The 19,843-nt window shown below is 47.4% G+C and overlaps 1 protein-coding gene across 1 annotated transcript in view; it reads right to left on the bottom strand.

Moving 5' to 3' along the window:
• The window catches only part of LOC147725878 (putative E3 ubiquitin-protein ligase HERC1), a 1,064,842-nt gene that overhangs the window by 563,220 nt on the left and 481,779 nt on the right, over positions 1-19,843 (bottom strand). The window contains exon 33 of the mRNA XM_086963380.1: positions 8,939-9,813. Within this exon, the coding sequence (XP_086819506.1) occupies positions 8,939-9,813 (875 nt within the window). The remainder of the gene's footprint in view (positions 1-8,938; positions 9,814-19,843) is intronic.

Raw genomic sequence — 19,843 nt, 5'->3', positions numbered from 1 at the left:
GGCATTGGTGAGTTGATTGTTTACTCTGAGCAGGCTGAAGAGCCTGCATATAGAAGCATAATGATGTCACAAAAACCTCAGGGATTCCCAGTTTGGTTGGTGCAACTCTCAAAAAAGGCCATTCTAAGGAATCAAATGCTTTTTGAGCATTGAGAAGGGCCACTGCGGCTGGGAGAGTGGGGGAGACTGGATTTCGGACTGCAAAAATAATGCAAAGGTTAATGGCAGTAAAGCGATGCAGCACAAATACCATCTGGAGGGGAGAAATCATTTGAGTTAACTTATCAAGTATTTTGTTGTCATAGTTAAGGAGGGACAATGGCCTGTATGAAGTACAGAGGTGAGCTTGTTTACCAGGCTTAAGGAGGAGAGTGGTGAACACTTCAGGTATGGTGGATGGAAGGATAGCACCCTGAAGGTCTTCGGAATAAACCTCTGAGAGGTGTGGGAATAGGCTTATGAATGCCTTATCAAAATTACCGGTGAAACCATCAAGGACAGGGGCCTTAGATCCTCCCAGTGTGTCAATTTCCTGCATTATTTCCTCACATTTGATGGGGCCAAAGAGATCAGTAAGTAACTGCTCCACAATTATGTCAGAGTGTCCTATGTTGGTGGATTCAGTGACTCCCATAATTCAGAGGTTGTTGCGTCAAGATCTGGCTTCAAATCTTCATTTTTCGCCATTGTGGTTTTGATTAGGCATTCAACCTTTTCGAGGTGCTTCGTGACTTGGATGGCGTCATCCTCCATTTCAAGATCCTACGTTCTGTCCCATCCAGGCGAGTGGTATGGGGGTCAAGACGTTTCCCGAAACAGTCCCAGACAACTGCAAAGAATGTCAGAGATATTGTGGATTGCCTGAACCCCAGCTCACAGCTCAGCCATGATGGTGGTAGCACCATCTGATGAAATATTGGTAGAATCCATATGTGTGGACTCCTTTGTGCCTGATAGGGAGTGTTGATGTCTTGGCCTCCTGACTAGGCCCATGCTAGCTTCTTCTGTTTAGGGTCCACTCTCCCCCTGTATGTGCTTGACAGGAGAGAGTAAAAGCGAAGTATTGGCGCTGAATCACAGCTGCTACCCAGGCTGGTATGCCCTATTCCCCTTGTTGGATTGTGAGGCACCGTACCATCTGAGTGAAGGGGCAAATGATAGGTGCTACGATAAAGAGCTGAGTAGAGAGCCGTCTAGATAACGCACAATATAGTCACAAGCACAACACTCTCACCAGGGCTCAGTCATTGTGCCCAGCATACAAAGAGACCAAAGAACCAGCAACACGCTCTTCACCACATGAGAAGTGGAAGAGGTGAGGGGAGGAAGGTGCTCGCGTGGCTCCTCCAGTGCCAAAACAGACAGGCGAGTCAGAGGAGGCAATCAGGTAATACCCACCTCAGCGTCTATGGACCACAGTGAAAAGGTATGGAAAGACGGACATGCACTTGCTTTGGCTTCCCACAGGCAATTTCCCACTTTAGTTGCTATATGTGTCCGGTAGGTGCCTCAAGAGGGTGCAACCAAGCTCTGCCACCAGTGCATATATTTATAAGGCCAATCACATCATCATATCAGTCTGGAAGAGCTGCTTCTGGCAACCACAGGCCCCCACATGGGCTGATCATGAGGACCCGACATGCGGCCCCCTGGAAGGATGAGCCGCAGCAACGGAAAGTCAGCAACTGCCAGCATGAAGAGGGAGGAAAGTGGGAGGAAAGAGGCGAGTCAGTCCCTTGTGAACGCTCGTACCGGTATTAAGAATGCAGCGGTGTGACTCAACAGTCATCCAACCTCTATTGAGCCTGGTCTTGTGTGTCAAAGCACAGTTTCCGCCACCTCCGGTAACAACACTACCTGGGGCACAAAAAAAGCCCCCACATGCACCCGGCGCAGAAGCTCAGTCTGTCTATATTGGTTCCCTTGGTGGTACTCAGACGCCACAATCCCACCTTCAGGCTCACCCATGGCCCCCCGCACTGGTCCACCAGTGCAGCGATGTCTTTAGGGAACCCCTACAGGTCCAAAAACCCAGCTGTGTGCGAGGGGTGACCCTCTTCATGGTAAGGTGTACAATGCATGGCGTTCTAGGCGGATTATTGCAGTTCCGCTGCAATTAGGGAGCCCTCATCCGGGAGCTTCAATGCCGCGAGTCATCTTGGTCGGATTAGAAGTGACTTAAACGCAATGTATGTGTTAAGCATTCATCCCCTACAGCATTAACCAGAGAACCGGTGCAGGGTGTCTTGATTCTTGCTCAAGTGTTGGTGGCACAATATGGTGTTCTAACACTGGACATAAATACACCATCAGTGGTAACCTCTTTACTGAACTGTACATGCAGATGATAAGTACCTGCGTGCGCAGCTGCATTCCACCTTTGTTGTGCCCTTACATAATTCTGATGCTTAGCCGCAGTTGAAACCCCATCCAACACTTCTTTCCTTTGTTTAAACCTCATGAACAGCACCCAGCACGTCTAACAAACCCGAGTAGCACACTTCCCGTTCCATTATATTTTAAAAAATAGCTTTCGTATTGCCATCCTTCGCTACCCCTCTTCCCTACCTACCACCTACCTATACCTGCCATCCTACCACTCCTCCCTACTACTGTTCCCTAAATACCACCTACCTATACCTGTTGCCCTAACCACCCTTCCCTGACACTCTTCACTACCTACCACCTGCCTGTCGTCCTACAACCCTACCCTATATAACTATACCAGTCAACCTCCCACCCTTCCCTACCTACCACCTACCTACACCTGCCATCCTACCACCTTTTCCTACCTACTACCTACCAACACCTGACATCCTACCATTGTTACCTACCTACCACCTACTAACACTTGCCATCCTACTACTCTTCCCTACCTACTACCTACCTACACCTGCCATCCTACCACTGTTTCCTACTTACCACCTACTAACACCTGTCATCCTACCACTCTTCCCTACCTACTACCTACCTATACCTGTCGTCCTAACCACCCTTCCCTGTCACTCTTCCCAACCTACCACCTGGTTGTCGTCCTATAACCCTTCCCTATGTAAGTATACCAGCCGTCCTACCACCCTTCCCTACCTACCACCTACCTACACCTGCCATCCTACCACTCTTCCCTACCACTCTTCCCTATTTACCACCAACCTACACCCGCCATCCTACCACTCTTCTCCATGTACCACCTACCTACACTTGCCATCCTACCACTCTTCCCTACCACTGTTCCCTATGTCCCACCCACCTATACCTGTTTTCCTACAACCCTTCCCTACCACTCTTTCCTACCTAACTATATCCGTTGTCCTACCACCGTGCCCCTACCACTCTTCCCTACCTACCTCCTACCTATACCTGTTGTCCTACAACTCTTTCCCACTAGTCTTCCCTACCTTTGTGAAAAACAAAAATAGACCAAGGTAGAAATATCCCCACTGCTAGCCCTGGAGTAGTGAAGCCAGTCATTTCACTGGAGGAGGTAAACAAAGTTAATGTCTTGTAGAAGAGTGTCTTCATACCTAAGCCTTTGACTCAATATCTATTCTTTGATATAACTCGTAAGGTGAACAAGGACAAAAGATTGCGCCCACTGAATAGGTGCAAGGTGCTTTCTAATGTCCAACAAATCGCCGCACTCAGCAATATGCTCGGGGGATCTAACGTACGTGGGTTTTCATATAGCAAGGGAGGGCAGAGAGCTGACAAAATAGGATTTTATATCATCAGTCATTGATATTATGCTGAATAGTGTGGAAAAGGAGTTTCCAGGTGCAGGTCTGTCTACAAGGGTTGAAGCAGGGGCTGGGCCACTTGAGAGAACTGTAAGGTATTCCCTAAATTACCATGCGGGTTTGACCTCGAAGCAGAGTGTATTTATTTAAACTTACCCTGAGCACAATTTTTAATTCCATATGAAAAACCTGCCCCTCAAAGAGAATTTGAGGATAACCATAGCAAATATAGGGCTCCAGATCATACACTGCCAACCCACAGGTAGAAATGTCATGACCTTTGTGCACCTCTTTAGGGGTCTCAGGCTACCCAAAATTGGGAACCTGGGTTGAGGAACCATAGCATATGGAGTTCTGTGGCAACCTGAAAATCTTAAGTTGGAATGTCTATGGTTATGCGGAAATTAAAAAGGAGGTTACATTGATGAACTATTAAGTAACGGTAGAAGTGTGTACTTGCCAGAATGTTGGGTGCGAGAGAACATAGGCATCGGGGAGTTGTAACCAGTCATAGTTTAGGGAACTAACGAGGGCGGGTGGGCTCAATCAATCAATCAGTATGGGTAGAGCACAGCTTGTCCCCCGTGAGTATATCCAGGTGATGGGTTGCTGGGCTTAGTTGAAAAGCCAGGTCTTGAGTCTCGTCCTGAAGTCCTCCAGCTGGGGCATTGCAATAATGCAACACTAATAACATCAGTAGCTCTCAATGCGTTTCATTGAACATAAGTAGCTCTCAGTACAGAAAAGGCTGGAGACCCCCAAGCTGGTTATTGGTAGGATTATTAGCACTAGTTTCTACTAAGATAATGAAGATGTTATAGAAGTGTTTCTGTTGTTAAGTGGAATTCAGGTCCCAGTACTGGAGTTGTGAATGATAATGGATGTCAAATGTTCACGTTCATTAATGTGTATATCCACAAAGGCAAACTTCAGGGAGCAAATAGATTGGTGGGTTATTTTGATCACATGATTCTTAAAGTTCCAGTAAAGTACCCAGATACTATTCTGATTCTTGCAGGTGATTTAAATGCACGATTGTTCCCCGATCACACAGATGAACTATTGCTGGATGCGCTGGACCAATACAATGTATGAGTGGGCGTGTGTGCAGCAGGTGCGACCAAGTAGGAAGGGGGGTTGCTGAGTCGATGACTGTCTGAGAATGGATTCAAATGTTTGAACAGCCATTTTTGGGAAAGATGTCCCCACTGCACAAACTTTCATCTGGGACTTCATGGTTGCCCTATCCATTATATTTTTGTATTTGTTTGGCAGTATGTTCTTTTATTAATTTCATTGTAATGAACTGTAAGGGAAGTAGTAGTAGTATAGCTTTATTTCGATACGGTACATATCATAAAAGCAGTACAAAAAATAAAATCATTACAAGGGTGCATAATATAAAATACCGTAAAGAATCATAACAGACATTAATACATAAAATACACATTTAAGCTATTCTTACATATATTTGCACTAATGGCTAAAAACAGGTCAAAGAGAATAGAACATTATTGAATCAATAGCTTTCTTGCAGATCTTATACGCCATGCCCAGCCAAGAAATTTTGCCATGCAGCATGCAAAGAATGGGCGGGCATCCGAGCGCAATATACGTAGGGCTTCTAGATGTGATCTTGTTCCCAAACTTCTGCACAGGGGCTTTAACCATTTCAATCTAGGAGCTGCATAAACACTGCACTCAAACAGAAGGTGGGCGTCAGATTCAACCCTTGAGTCGCAAAAAGGACAAAATGGGACCGTTTGAAAGGGAGGATTCCAGGAAGAAGTAAACAATCCTAAGGGGAGAACACCCACCCTAAATTTGAAGTAGAGTGATCTGTCTCCAGAGCTGCGGATTAGGTCCAAATAAGGTTCCCTGGAGGGGAGATCTTTAATTAGTAAAAATTGGGCAACAGATTTGCAAAGATTGGAGTTACGCATTCTGTTATTTTTTACCCATAGCCAGTAAGCATTCTTTAGGAGCAGCTTGGGTGGTGCTGTTTTATTGGCCCAAGCGTCTCCCAATCCCAGCTCATAGAGCAATCGTTTTACCTCCCTAAACCAGGGTATCTTATTACAACCTGGGAGAGACAACAGATCTTTCAGGGCGTCAGCGTAACTACACAATTCAGGGACATTCCAAACCCGGGACCAAAGTAGCAGGGGGCGCAGTTTTGCTTGCTCACAAATTGGGCGAGTGCCTGCATCCAACAGGAGGGGGATTGTAGGAGTGCTGTGGGGTAGCCTCATCAGATCTTTATGGAAGTTGTTTTCCATCTTTGCCAATGTATCGACTCTCTGCGTACCCCACAGTTCGGCGCCATATAAAGCTGCGCTTACAACCCTTGCTCTGTAAATATCTAGCACTGCCCCGATTGGTTTCAATGAGGAGGCTCGTTGCTCCTTGAGCAAAACACCCGTGACCCTTTTGTGCGTCAGAAACACCTTTTGATGGTGTGCCTTCCAACTCATTGAGTCACACAAGCGAATTCCCAGGTAGTCAAATTCTTTGACTCTCTCCAGGGGGGTGGAGTCTAAAACAGGTGGGGCGACGGTTTTCTTGGGGGGATTAAGGACAAGGAATTTGGTCTTGCTTATATTTATAGCTAAACCCCTGCTATCACAGAAGGATTTAAAGCTAGAAAGCAATTTCTGGATGCCAGTTGGAGATTTCGAGATCAGGAGGGTGTCATCCGCAAACAGGAGCGTTGGGATCTTTCTGCCCGCCAGGGTAGGCGCATCCGCAGGGTGTTGCAGCAGATGCTCCACCACTCCGTTGACATATAGAGAAAACAGAGTGGGGGCAAGCACACACCCCTGGCGGACGCCCCTGTCTACTGGGATGCGAGATGTTTTTTCTCCCTGGACACCCCACCTGATCTGGGCGAAATTGCCTTCATGGAATTTTTTAAGCAAGAATAACAGGTAGTTAGGTAGTCCTAGACCATCGAGGACATTCCATAGCAGTTCCCGTGGGACTAGGTCGAAGGCCGTTCTCAAGTCTATAAAGACTAGATATAACGTGCCCCCTCCCAGCACCACCACCTTCCAATATATCATCAGAAGGCGGAATGTTTGCTCGATGGTGCCTGTCCCTGTTCTAAAACCTGCCTGAAAATCAGACAGGATTTTTTCCTCGTCGGCCCATTGAAGGATCCTACCCAGAACAACTTTCCCCGCAACCTTCTGGGATGAGTCCAGCAAGCTAATAGGGCGGTAGTTTGCTGGGTCGTCCCGGCTGCCTTTCTTAAAAATAGGCACAACTTCTGCGCCCCTCCAAGAATCAGGAAAGGATCCCCCTAGCAGAGCCTCATTTAAGAGTAAAGCAATTAATCTGCTCCATACTACCGGGTAGGATTTAAGTAAGTCCCCTGGGATACCATCAGGGCTTGGAGCCTTGTTGGGGACAATGCTCCTAATAGCCCCTTCAACTTCCTGACTGGTGAAAGGGAAGTCTATAGGAAGAGAGTTAGCTATAGTAATGGCCAAAGATCCCGGGCATGGAGGAGACAAGTCCAGTGCAACAGAATAGAGCTTGGAGAAGTGGGCAAACCAAGCATCACCCGGAATGTTGCAGGTTATTTGTTGGTCAATAGGCTTGTTCCTTGCTCTTAGGAGATCCCAAAACCGTTTGGAATCCTTCAAGGAACTAGCTTCAGTTAGGTCACACCAGAAGTGGTAATCATGAGCCTCCTTTGCCTCAACCACTATTTTTTTGTAAGAATTCCTCGCCGAACTAATGGCGACCTTGTCCCTACTCTTTACTGCAGCAATAAGCTCCCCCTTAGCAATACAACATTTAGGAGAGTACCAATTGTCTCTGGCATTGGAATCACTTTTGGAACCCACCCTAGGTTAACTGTAAGGGAAGTGATCATTGGGCGATTGTGGCTCCACTAAGTTTTGGGGAATCTATGGCATTTGATAACATTTTTGCCATTTGCCAGAAGCTTTCCTTGGAGACTTACAACATGGTTTGTCCTTTTACAACTCCAACACTAGCCTGGTATCAAGCCTTCGAGCGCATTGATAAAGATACAGAGGCAAGTGAAAATATAATTATCTGATATAATACACTGCTGTCCTGTATACGTGTTAATATGAGTAGGTATTCACCTAGGATGAAGCAGTCAGCGAGGCCGTCCGCTCAAAGGTGGTATGATTCCGCATGTAAACAAATACAAACCTCTCTGGCGACAGCCACTAAAAAAATATATAGGCAATGCTCTCCTAACATCACAAAGAAGTCAAGCACCTGTCAAACCAATATGAGCAGCTTCCTGGAGGAAACAAACCTGCCTTGTTCTATAAACATTGGGATGAAATGATAGCAGGGATCCAGTATCAGGATTAAGGGCAATTCTGGCAAAAAGTAAATAATTCCAGTATTTGCTTCTGGGTATGATTGCTGAGGACACCTGATGGGGTACCTGGATGGTTTATACAGCATCATCTTGGAGCAGGAAGAAGTAAAGTATTGTCTTTCTCGGGTATAGTAGTTTATACAGCATGCCAGCCGGGCACCTCACCGCCCAGCCTAGCCTTGCTATTGGTCACCAATCGAATTGGTTTTCTTGGAAGGATGTTAAATGAACAACTGCAGCCTCGGAGCTAACAGGGCGGCAGGGCCGGAGAACATTATGCAGTAATCACTAAGACAATAGTGGTGAGGGGGCCAGACGTTTGGCCAATTTGGTCATGGAGTAACTAAAACAGATGTTTATCCTGACACATGGAAAGGTGCTGTGCTCAAGCCCATTTCTTTAAAAGGTGATGGAAGCTCTTCACCTAACTACAGGATAATCAGTCTTTGGATATCTCGGAAATCCACATTCCACTAGGTGTTAGCACCTTATGACAGACTCTGCATTAAGGACAGTGGATGTGTAGTCATGCCTGAAACAAGTAGTCCAAAGGAAAATAACTTTTGGCTTTTCTAAAATCTCTGACCCAATTTGAGAAATTTGTGAAAAAGTCCCATAAAAACTTCATGTAGACCTAAGATTCATCTTGGCAAGTTATTTGCAGGTTGGTCAAGAGACTATTACAGGTGGCCCCAAAATGTATGTTTTCCATACAAACTTCCAGATAATTTAATTAACCATGACATAAAGTTTGTTTGGTGAAGATTGAAATACTCTGCTATTGCAGTGGGATTTTAAGTACTTACAAAACAGTGTTAAGGACATCACCTCTCACCTTCCGTTGAGTTGATTTCTTGCTCCAGCGCCTCAAGAACTTTCTGCTGCACCATGATATGCGTTCTCTCTAGTTCAGCCAATGGCCAAATTTCCTTAATCGGGCAAGTGAGCAAAGACTTTTTCATCATGCTTTTTACCAGCTGCTCAAAGGCTTGTCGCAAGTCCTCATCTTGGACTCTGTCTGGACTCTTATCCTCTGAGGGTGCTAAGAGCAGACGGGAGTACTCGCTGTCATGAATGAGAACATTGAGGCTTTTGGCCGCTGCCAGGGAGAGCCATGACAGCTGTAAGGCGCGAAGTTCCTCATCAAAGGAGGCGGGTGGAGTCCCTAACTCTTGGAGGATCTGGGACTCAGGTTTCAGATGATGTGCAGTGACTGAGACCTCAGATGTCTCTCTTAGTGTGTGTTGTTCAGAAGACACAGGTCCCTCTGCTTCCCTGTGGTCCATGTTGGTCTGAGCTTCCTCTTTTAGGGGATATGCTGAGCCTCCGAGACCTGGTTCCACAAGTGCCAACTCATCTTGCTTAAGCCAAGACTTTTCTTTCACTAAACTCAGATGTGCTGATGGACTTGGGTCTTTTGGCTCAAATTCATCTCTTGCATTGGTAGTGCCATTTTGGGAGGTTTTGTCCATTTCTGGTTCACATCCAGCCTTCAGTCCCATATCAGTGTTGCTCTGTATGTCTAGCTCCATCTCTGTCCTATGTCTGGAGGAATCCTTCCACTGCATCCTTGTCACGTCCATATCTGCCTCGGCGTACAGGTCACTGAGGCGTAGGAGATCCAGGATCATGCAAGGTTTTAGGCCATGCAATCGAGAGATGTCCAGTCCAGGATTCTCCAAAGGATCCAGGGTGGAGAAAGGCATGTCACTGCATGAGCAAGAGGACGAGAAGTCTTATTAGTACTGACAGAGCAAGAATTGGAAATAAAAGTGAATGGGGTTTGAAATGAGGTGAACAGTATTACAATTGGCACAGGAAAACACAGAGAAAATTACAAATAAAAGAGGGTGGCTTACAATCATAAAGGATAGACACATAGTATGATGCCTTATCAAGTGGAGGACAACAGGTTACCGGAGGCGATAGCCTTATCCCATGTGAGTTTCCCTGTACCTTCGCTGGAGATGATAGCAGCCAGTGAATGCTGCCAGGTGGATGTGTTGTTTGAAAAAACGTCCAAAGCAGGAGTTTGTGCTCAACTAACACATATCAATGGCCTGATGCACAGGGAGCTTTCTCCCAGCGCATGGATACTGTTGTGCAAATTCTCTATCCAGGACCAAGATGCCATACATCATGGCCCCAGGTCACCCCGCTTCAAATAGGGCTGCATGCCTGCCACTGTGACTGGGACCCTGTGGCAGGTAGACCATCAGGTCATCATTTTCCAATGGCAGAACCAACTAAGGCTCCACAATCAGAAACCTCGCACCTCCCTTGACACTAAATAGAGCAAGGAAAATTCTACCTTGACAAGACTTGAGTACCACCCACGTACAGCTATGCTCCTGCTCCGCCAAACACTAAAAGACCCCGTGGGTGGCTTTGCTCATTTCAAACCATCGCTGAGAGATGCTGACAGACAGGTAGGTGCAGTACAAAGATTCAGTGTCAGTTCCAGATAATTGTAGGACACAAAACCCTAAACTACAGTCCCGCAAAGAAGCTGGGCATTGTGGTGGCATATGTGAATGATATTCCCCCCTGGCAGCCCCCACTGGAGACTACCTGCAGAAAGCCCTGTGCCAGAGGGCAAGCTTTGCCACTAAGAACAGGTTTTGATTATGCTCAGGCTGTCTCCACTCCACCCCCACCCCCACCCCTGCTGCAAGGGTTGAGGGGAACTGGGAACTGGTGATGCCTGGCCTCAAGATAGCCGATGCCTAGGACTAGAAGGACAGAGGAAGAGCTCCTTAGGCTGTTCCTTCTGAAGCTGAAACACGCCTCCCTCGCCCTGCCCTGCACAGTGAGTCCCCTGCTTTACCCCAACAGAACCGTGGCTAAAGAAAGGGAATCAACCACAGAACCGTCTCAAACTGGTGATGCCTGGCCCTAAGATGGCCACCGCCCGAGGACTGAATGAACTAATGAAGATCACTGCAGCAACCCCTTCTGAAGCCAGAACGCGCTTCCACCTACCCTGCCTGCAATTAACTCGCCGTTCAAGACAGCCCCTGGGTCGCCTAACTAATTGCCCACACAACATTAGGTCATTCCAGGGACTCCAAATCAAGCGCAACCCGCCCCCCTCATCTCCTGCCCTGATGACAATTAAGGGCAGCCCTTCGAAGATTTCTGGACCCTCTGATGATGATCAACAAGAGCCAACATGGATCACCCTCCGCTCTGCTTCAATGACGCCAGTGACTTCCAGCCTACTGTAAGGTACCTGACCAGCTCCTAGCCCCCTACCGCAATTAACCTATACCTCGGTCCTCTTCTTACCCCCCCTCCTCCTGCCCCTAGCCCCTGCAGCAACCACCCCTATAACATACTACAATCTGTGCCCCCTCTACTTGCTCCACGTCGCTTCCCCCCTCCTCAGTCACCCTCTCGTTACCATAGTCCACGCTATGCTCTGGTAACCACACCTCCCACTAGTAGGGCAGAACCCCTAGTGCCCACTTTTCACTCATCGTGGCCAGTCACCCCTCGACGATACTCCCAGTCCAAGGGGTGCTGCCACCTTCTATAGCTCGTCCCATCCCGCTTACACAATACGCGAAAATGTCACCAGGCTCACCTGCCTCTGCCGAACAGCCCATTTCGATCCACACAAAACCGCATGGCGCTAATACCTTCGCTATTATCTTCCCCCGTAACCTCTCATCCAAAGCGAGAAGAAATCTGATGATGATCAGCAAGAGACAACATGGATCACCCTCCGCTCTGCTTCAATGACACCAGCGACTTCCAGCCTACTGTAAGGTACCTGACCAGCTCCTAGCCCCCTACCGCAATTAACCTATACCTCGGTCCTCTCCTTACCCCCCTCCTCCTGCCCCTATCCCCTGCAGCAACTACCCCTATAACTTAGTACACTATGTGCCCCCCTCTACTTGCTCCACGTCGCCCCCCCCCCTCAGTCACCCTCTCGTTACCATAGTCCACGCTATGCCCCAGTAACCACACCTCCCACTAGTAGGGCAGAACCCTTAGTGCCCACCTTTCACTCATCGTGGCCAGTCACCCCTAGACGATACTCCCAGTCCAAGGGGTGCTGCCGCCTTCTATAGCTCGTCCCATCCCCCTTACACAATACGCGAAAATGTCAACAGGCTCACCTGCCTCTGTCAAACAGCCCATGTCGATCCACACAAAACCGCACGGCGCTAATACCTTTGCTATTATCTTCCCCCCTAACCTCTCATCCAAAGCGAGAAGAAATCTCAAACATAATCTAATCAGACAACACCCAGAAACGCTATTTGTAGACATATACCACTGCTCCTCCAAAGGGCAGGTGAAGATGGATTTCATCTTCCACACTGATAAACCTGAGAGCTGGATCTCCACTCTAAGAATGCAACTACACATATCTAAAACCACGACCACCTCACATAGCTGTAAACTGACGACCTCTCTCCCTAACCAGGCAACAAGAAAAGGTATTACATCAGTGACCATTTACGCAAATGGCAAGGTTCTGATACAGGCCAACAACGAAAACTTGGAGGCCTTTGACTACCTCTTCCCTATGCTTTGCGCCTCTCATCTACACACTCTGTGTCCCGTATCAACACAGCCCCCCTCCATGATCAACCGGCCCCTTCAGGAGAACCATTTATCTACCTCCACTCTCTCATTGAGACCCCCCAAATCCCCCTCTGGAAACTTCTCCTCCCACTCCTCTGTCCCCTCGAATCGAGACAAGGAAGATCAATCCCCACAGCCCCCTCAACCCGATCCTCCTCTACTTTACCCCACCATCCCTCGGGTCCGGTCTATTGACCCCCTTCCTTCACTCGATGAAGAGCAACCTTCATCGCTCCCCCAATCGCACCCTCCTCAACATCTCAGTGCGAACTCTCGGGCTCGGTCTACTGACCCCCCCTTCACTCCTCGAGAAGCATTGGGGAAGAGCCCGCTACTAATCCCCTTACCAAGGGTCGCGAACAGAGACAGCCTGGTGGTCCCTTCCATCATTAGACTTCTGGAGACGACTCTGCCCCCCACCCCACGAGTTGTCCCAACCCAAAACTGCAAATACTTGACTCACCGGCTGGATCTACTAGAAAACCAATTAGAAATTATATTTAGAGGCCGCAATGAAATCCTCTCCAACCTAGACAAGGCGAGAAAGCCCCAACATTCCCAATTAATCCCTTCCTTTCCGGCGGTGCCTACCCCACTAAAACGCCAACTCACGACCACTTCCGCATGCGGAAACAGACTTCTGAGGCCCACAAAAACTGACACGATGATCCCTCCTCAAACTCTCACTGGAACCACAGCACCATCGACCGGAGCTCAGAGCCACACTAACAAGGATATGGAGACACAAAAACAAAGACCATCCAGAGCGATAGCAGCAATGTCCGCAAAAGAAGCCTTGGACCTAGCCTCCACTTATGACTCCTCTTTCCTAATGCCCACTAACTCCAAGATCCAAGTGATCACGGGCTTCGGAAGAGACCTCCCTTTCGCAAAAATTGTAAGACCCCCACCGTTCCTCACCTCCATTCCGAGGGCCCCATTAGGAATACATATGAACAAAAATAATCCAGCAACTAACTGCATGCTCATTAACTGTAGATCTTCCCCCAAACATACAACGGAATTAGCTGAAACCATCCTTTCTCAGAACCTTGATATTGCGTTCATCACGGAGACATGGCTAAAGGAGACCTCCCCACCCTGTCTAGACTTGCTGGTACGCCCTGGTTTCACCATCATCAACAAAGACAGAAAAAGTCAACGTGGGGGGGTGTAGCCATCATCCATAAAGATGACATTGACATCACGGTAACAGACTCATGCAAATACAGCTCCTTTGAATGTCTATCTGTCTCCGTCAAGACTAAGGAGAACCGCCCTTTGATTGTTCACCTTCTCTATCACCCACCTGGCAATTCCCCTACTGTTGGCGAACACCTATCTGACCTGATTGCTTATTGCGCTCTCAAAGACTCTAACTTCATAATCCTGGGTGATCTCAATTTACGCTGGAACGAAACCAACAACACATTAATTCAATCTCTCAACAATCTCCTTTGTGATAATAACCTTTCCCTACATTGCTCTGAAGAAACCCACAACAAAGGAGCAACCCTGGATGCCATCATTGCCCACCAAGACGTAATCACGATCGACAACATCCTCCCAGTGGACTGGTCGGACCATCACATGATTATATTCCACATCAACCAAAGACTCCTATCCCTGCCCCCTGCTCAAGATCCCCCAAATGGGCAAGAAATCTAAACCAGATACCCTGGGACGTCATGGAGGAGAGACTCAAGTTCCTCCTACCCAATGACAATGATCTTTCCACAAACGACCTCACCTCGCTCTATAACGCGAATTTGGGAACCCTTCTTGACCAACTTGCATCCTTGAAACTAAAAAAAAAGCGAACCACCCCATCCAGATCCTGGTTCGACTCAGACACTAATAAAGAAAGGAAACAACTTAGAGCCGCAGAAAGACGCTGGAGGAACCTGCCTAACTCAGAACTATCTGGAAGAAATATAATAACCACATCAAGAACAAAAAATCTATGTTCTTCTGCTCCGCTCTGGAGACCGCAAAAAATATACCTAAGGAACTTTTCAGTATCATTCGACAGCAAACATCCAAACCAGATACTTCCCCGGAAGCTGGCCTCCAAAGAACGATGCAACAACTTTGCCAACTTCTTTGATGATAAGATCTCCAAGATCGATCACTCCATGGCCACCAACCACTCCCTCCCTCCCCCCCACAGCAAACAAGATGGGGTGCTTGACAGCGCCCTCCCTCCCTCTACTAAACCCTGATCACTGTTTCAGCCCATTCTTGAAGAAGTGATAGTCAAACTTATCGCCACCTCCAAACCTTCTTCTCACACCCTCGACCCCCTCCCTGCTCAACTCACCAAAAAACTGAAACTCTCCCTTGCCCCACTGTGGTGCAGGATTATAAACAGCTCCCTAAAAACTGGAGAAGTCCCAGACTGTTTGAAAGTGGGACAAGTCACCCCAATACTAAAAAAACCTGGCCTGGACAAAAAAGACTTAAACAACTTTAGACCTGTCTCTAACCTTCCCCTTCTCTCCAAAATCCACAATACCAGTCTCCTAGACTCACATCAATCGGGATTCAGGAAAGGGTGCATTACAGAAACTGCAATCCTCAAAGTAATTGATGACCTACTTAATTCTCTGGACTCAGACTATTGTTCCCTCCTCATTCTCCTAGACCTATCGCCGGCGTTTGACACGGTCGATCACATTCTTCTCCTCAAAGCTCTGGAAGGAAGGGCTGGACTCAACGACGTGGTCCTTAACTGGTTCTCCTCAGTCTTAAACAATCGCTCACAAAGAATCAAAATCAGAAGCTCCGAATCCGACCTCCACCCAGACATAAGGGGAGTACCCCAAGGCTCAGTGCTCTCCCCCCAACTCTTTAACATCTGCATGGAACCCCTCACCACCCTACTCAGGAAAGCCAACATGCCCTTCGACCTCTACGCTGATGATATACAACTCTACCTAGAAATTTCCTCTTCTAAAGATATCCATAGACTTAATGAAACACTAAAGGAGGTCCAACGTTGGCTGTCAAGTAACCATTTAAAACTCAACCCGGACAAAACTGAGTTACTTCTTATCTCGAACAAAGAAGAGAACCCACAAATGAACGAATGGCTAAAAGAAATTGATGCACTCAATGGAAACCTTTCCTTGGCTGACTCCGTCAAATCATTAGGCATCACGTTTGACTCTAAACTTGATTTGACCAAACACATCAAGATTTCAGCCAAGAGTGCCTTCCTCAACCGGAAACTTCTAAACAAAATTAAACCTTTCATTCCATCCAAAGATCTCAAACAAGCCTCCCAAGCATTGGTTTTGTCACGGCTGGACTATGGAAATGCAATCCTCTCGGGAATACCCAAAACTCACCTTGCTCCTATGAAAACAACCCTCAATGCGGCAGCCAGAATAGTCACTGGAATAAAGAAATTCGATCACATTTCTCCAGCACTAAAAGAACTCAAGTGGCTACCTATAGAAATGCGGGCGAACTTTAGAACAGCCTGCCTCACCCATAAAGCCCTTCACACAGGCAAACCAGAATATCTGGCAGCCAAACTCAGAAAAGCAGGTCAGAACAGGACTCTCAGAAGCTCTAACACCCTACTTCTTATTCCGTTCAAAGCACGAAAACAAAAAACATTGGCCAGGTCCTTTGCCGGAAATGCTCCCAAAATATGGAACTCTATCCCCCCCACATCAGAACTATTCCTTACTTCCCGAAATTCAAAAGCCAACTCAAAATCCTTTTCCTCAAATGCTCCCTATCGAACACATAGGAACCGCTTAGAGTGTTCAAAGCGCCTTTACTCTCTTCTCGATGCAGATGGCCATCTTTACTCTGACTCATATCCTGAACGTCTCGCTGACTGTACTATATTTGCTGTCTTTTGCACTGCTCTATACTTGTTGTAAAGCGCTACGATACCTTCCGGTCTGCTAGCGCTATATAAAACTTCTTAAATAAAATAAAATTAAAAAACCTATCTGCAAGGATGGATGACACACCCAGCCTGGCTTAGTAAATCAGAAGTGACTCCAAACTGTGTCCTAAACACCCCAGAGAGTTGTGAAGCGTTTGGGCCAAGTCATTATAATTTCTCAATAAGATCAACAAACACCTTTATGGATGAGAGGAGAACTCTGTCTTCACTCCACTGATAGGATCAGGTTGGAACACTAGAAGGGCACGAACATTTGATATCACCTACACATAATGATGCGCTCCACTCCTACGCTGATGTCCTCCTGCATTCTGACACCTTCTCTAGCGCACTCTGAACGGATCACAAACATCAGGCAGTGCACCTAGCCCGGAAAGAAACATGCCTGTGTTCCCATGGCCCATTCGCAGGGTAACTGAAAACAAGAAAAATCAGACTGTCCCTCTATACAGGTAGAACTCTAATAACTGCGGCATCAAATTATACTTTTCAATATAATCTAAAGTAAAGGTAAGTCTTGCCCATCTGAGTGTCTATCCCTACACACCCATTAAGCCGTGTCTGTTAGACCTTGTTATGTTCTGACTGTTTGAGGCCCTGAGAACCCATCGCTACCTTTACTGGACAATTTCAAACACGGAGATCCCTGGAAGTCAAAGCCAATAAAGGAGCCACCTAGCTTCCTTGTGCATGAAGTTGGTCAAGAGATTCTTCAATCTTCACATATAAATGCCCCATTTCCACTAAGTACCCCGGGCTCCAGAGAACTGTCCTTACAAGAGGTGTTCAATTCCTAAAGGCCTTATGTAGAAAATCTTAATGAGGAACTTCTGTGAGAAAGTGCCATCTTTCTGCTTGGTTGCCCCCACTTTTTTCTGAATTGCTGATGCTCTTTGACTGAGTGTGCCCTGGGCTCCTGCTAATCAGGTACCCAGGGCCTATGTTCTTTCCCTAAAACTGCATTCAAGCCTAAACCCAACTGAGGAAATATAAATTTTATGGTCAAGTAATGTTCCCTAACGTGTACCCCACCGTCTCCATGTACCAGCTTAAAGTGCATGTAACTTCCCTCCTGTGCCAGCTATGAAGACGCAAATACATTTGCGTCCAACGTTAACATGTCCTCTTTCAGACCCACCCTGAATGGGTTGAATATTCCGTTTCTAAGTATGCTATGCCAACGTCTTTTTGTGGTGTACTTTACACGTTTTTCAGCTCTGGCGAAGTAGGCCCTGAATTCTGCCATCGAGCCTTTTTCCTGCTTTCTGACTCCGAAAGCCTCAGCCCAGGCTGTCTCTGTACCCGTGACCTCTGCCTTACTCCCTGTGCGGCTAACGGCGCTTAGCTCAGCCTGCTGCCTGCCAAGACTGAATTCAACCTTCGAATTATCTGTTCCGCTCCTCGAAAATGCATTCCTGCCTACTAGTTTAAGTAAACATTCCCCCAGCTGCAGAGCAAAAGGGCCCGGCCTCACTGTCTCCGTGCAAGTAATTCATAGCCTCTGTTACCATGGTAGGCCCATGCCCCTCGCATCTCATGCAGACACTTAGGTGCTTATACACGCACTCGCAGTCAGTATAGAATAGCTTATGCCCCAGAGACCTTTTCCTTCTAGATAATATAGTTCCTAAACATCAGATACCAGATATGATAGAGTACGAGTTGATCTGACATGCCAGACTTCTGTCTCTTTCCGCCAGTGTAAATGTCAAGTCCCCTGCACCCTCCGGTTTCACGTCAATCACACGTCATGCAGCTGCGCGCGCATCCAGGCCTCAGATTTCTGCTGACATTACAAGATTCTGCTTTGTTGCCGCCCACTTGTGACACCTACCTGTGACGTTTCTAGCACACACCTCTATGTTCACGCCTAGTTCACGCCTTCTAATTACGTATCACTACCACGTGTGTGTTTTATCTTGTTTCTCTCAGCTGTTACGCCTACTGTATTGGTTTCTATAATGTGACTTAAGTATATAAGCTATGTATTGTCAATAAAATATTGCTCTATCCCTTCCTACACCCCAGTGGTGGTAGGAACATGATATCCGGTCTGGTACCATTCCTTTTTAAGGAATAAAACCCCTAAGAACTCTAACACCACGGACTCTGCCTCTTTCTTTCCGATTGAGTTATTATTGATTAAGTAATTACCTGCATAGAAATTAGGACGGTAAATCAAATATTTACCACACAACTGGCATCTCTGGCCACAGGGCGGCTCCTGGTAAATGGTATCCCAGGTACCCAGGACACTATGACCAAGAAAGGCCCGTAAGGGCTGCAGCACTTATTGTGCCACCTTTAGAGGTCCTGTACCCTGACATTCACACACTGCCTTTGCAGGCTGCGTGGCCTGGTGCAGAACAAAGTGAAGAGTCGACATGGCATACATCTCTGTGTGCCATGCTTACAACCCACTGTCCTGGCATAAATCAGTCACCCATCTAGCTGGGTGCCCTATGCCAGTGGTGAGGGTACAGGTGCATCAGCCCTGTACCACTACATTGTCTAAGTCCATTCTTAGACATTGTAAGTGCAGTCCTGCCATTAAGAGTATATGGTGCTGGTAGTTTGTCATTACGAACTCCACAGAACCATGATGGCTACACTGAAACATGAGAAGCTTGGTATCAAACTTCTCAGCACATTAAACCCAAACTGATGCCAGTGTGGGATTTCATTGAAAATGCACACATAGGGCATCATAGAGATGCCCCCTGAAAAACGACCTACCACTAGTGCCCAGGCGGAGTGGCTGCTTTCAGTTGCCACCACCAGACATGTTTCTGGACCCCTAGGTCAAGAGCCTGCTGCTCTCAGGGGCCTGAAACAATGCACATTCTGGGACGAGGTGCCAAGCCTCCTCCCCCAGGATGGGCAGGGTCCACGAAGGGGAAGATTCAAAGGCTTGCCGCCTTTGTTAGCTTACCCAGGCCACTTGCTGATTTCAGCAACTGGTACCCGCTGGGTCTGAACCCCACTTTATGAGGGAGAACCGTCGGGAAAAACAAGTGAGGAAGAGAGGTGTGCCCAACTCTGCCAACTCCACACCTCAGGTGGGGGAGCCCAATTCTCAGTCCCCACCATCTTGCAGACGGGGGTCTCAGCCAACCAGGGCAAGTCTTATTCCCCCCTCTCACTGGAGGGTGGCATAAAGGGAGTGTACCCACCCCAGGGAAAGGACCCATTGGGCCCAACCATTTTACCTACCTG

Source organism: Lissotriton vulgaris, chromosome 3_1 (assembly GCF_964263255.1).
Source record: "Lissotriton vulgaris chromosome 3_1, aLisVul1.2, whole genome shotgun sequence".
NCBI classification, from domain to species: Eukaryota; Metazoa; Chordata; class Amphibia; order Caudata; family Salamandridae; genus Lissotriton; species Lissotriton vulgaris.
This window is presented reverse-complemented; position numbering and strand designations above follow the sequence as displayed.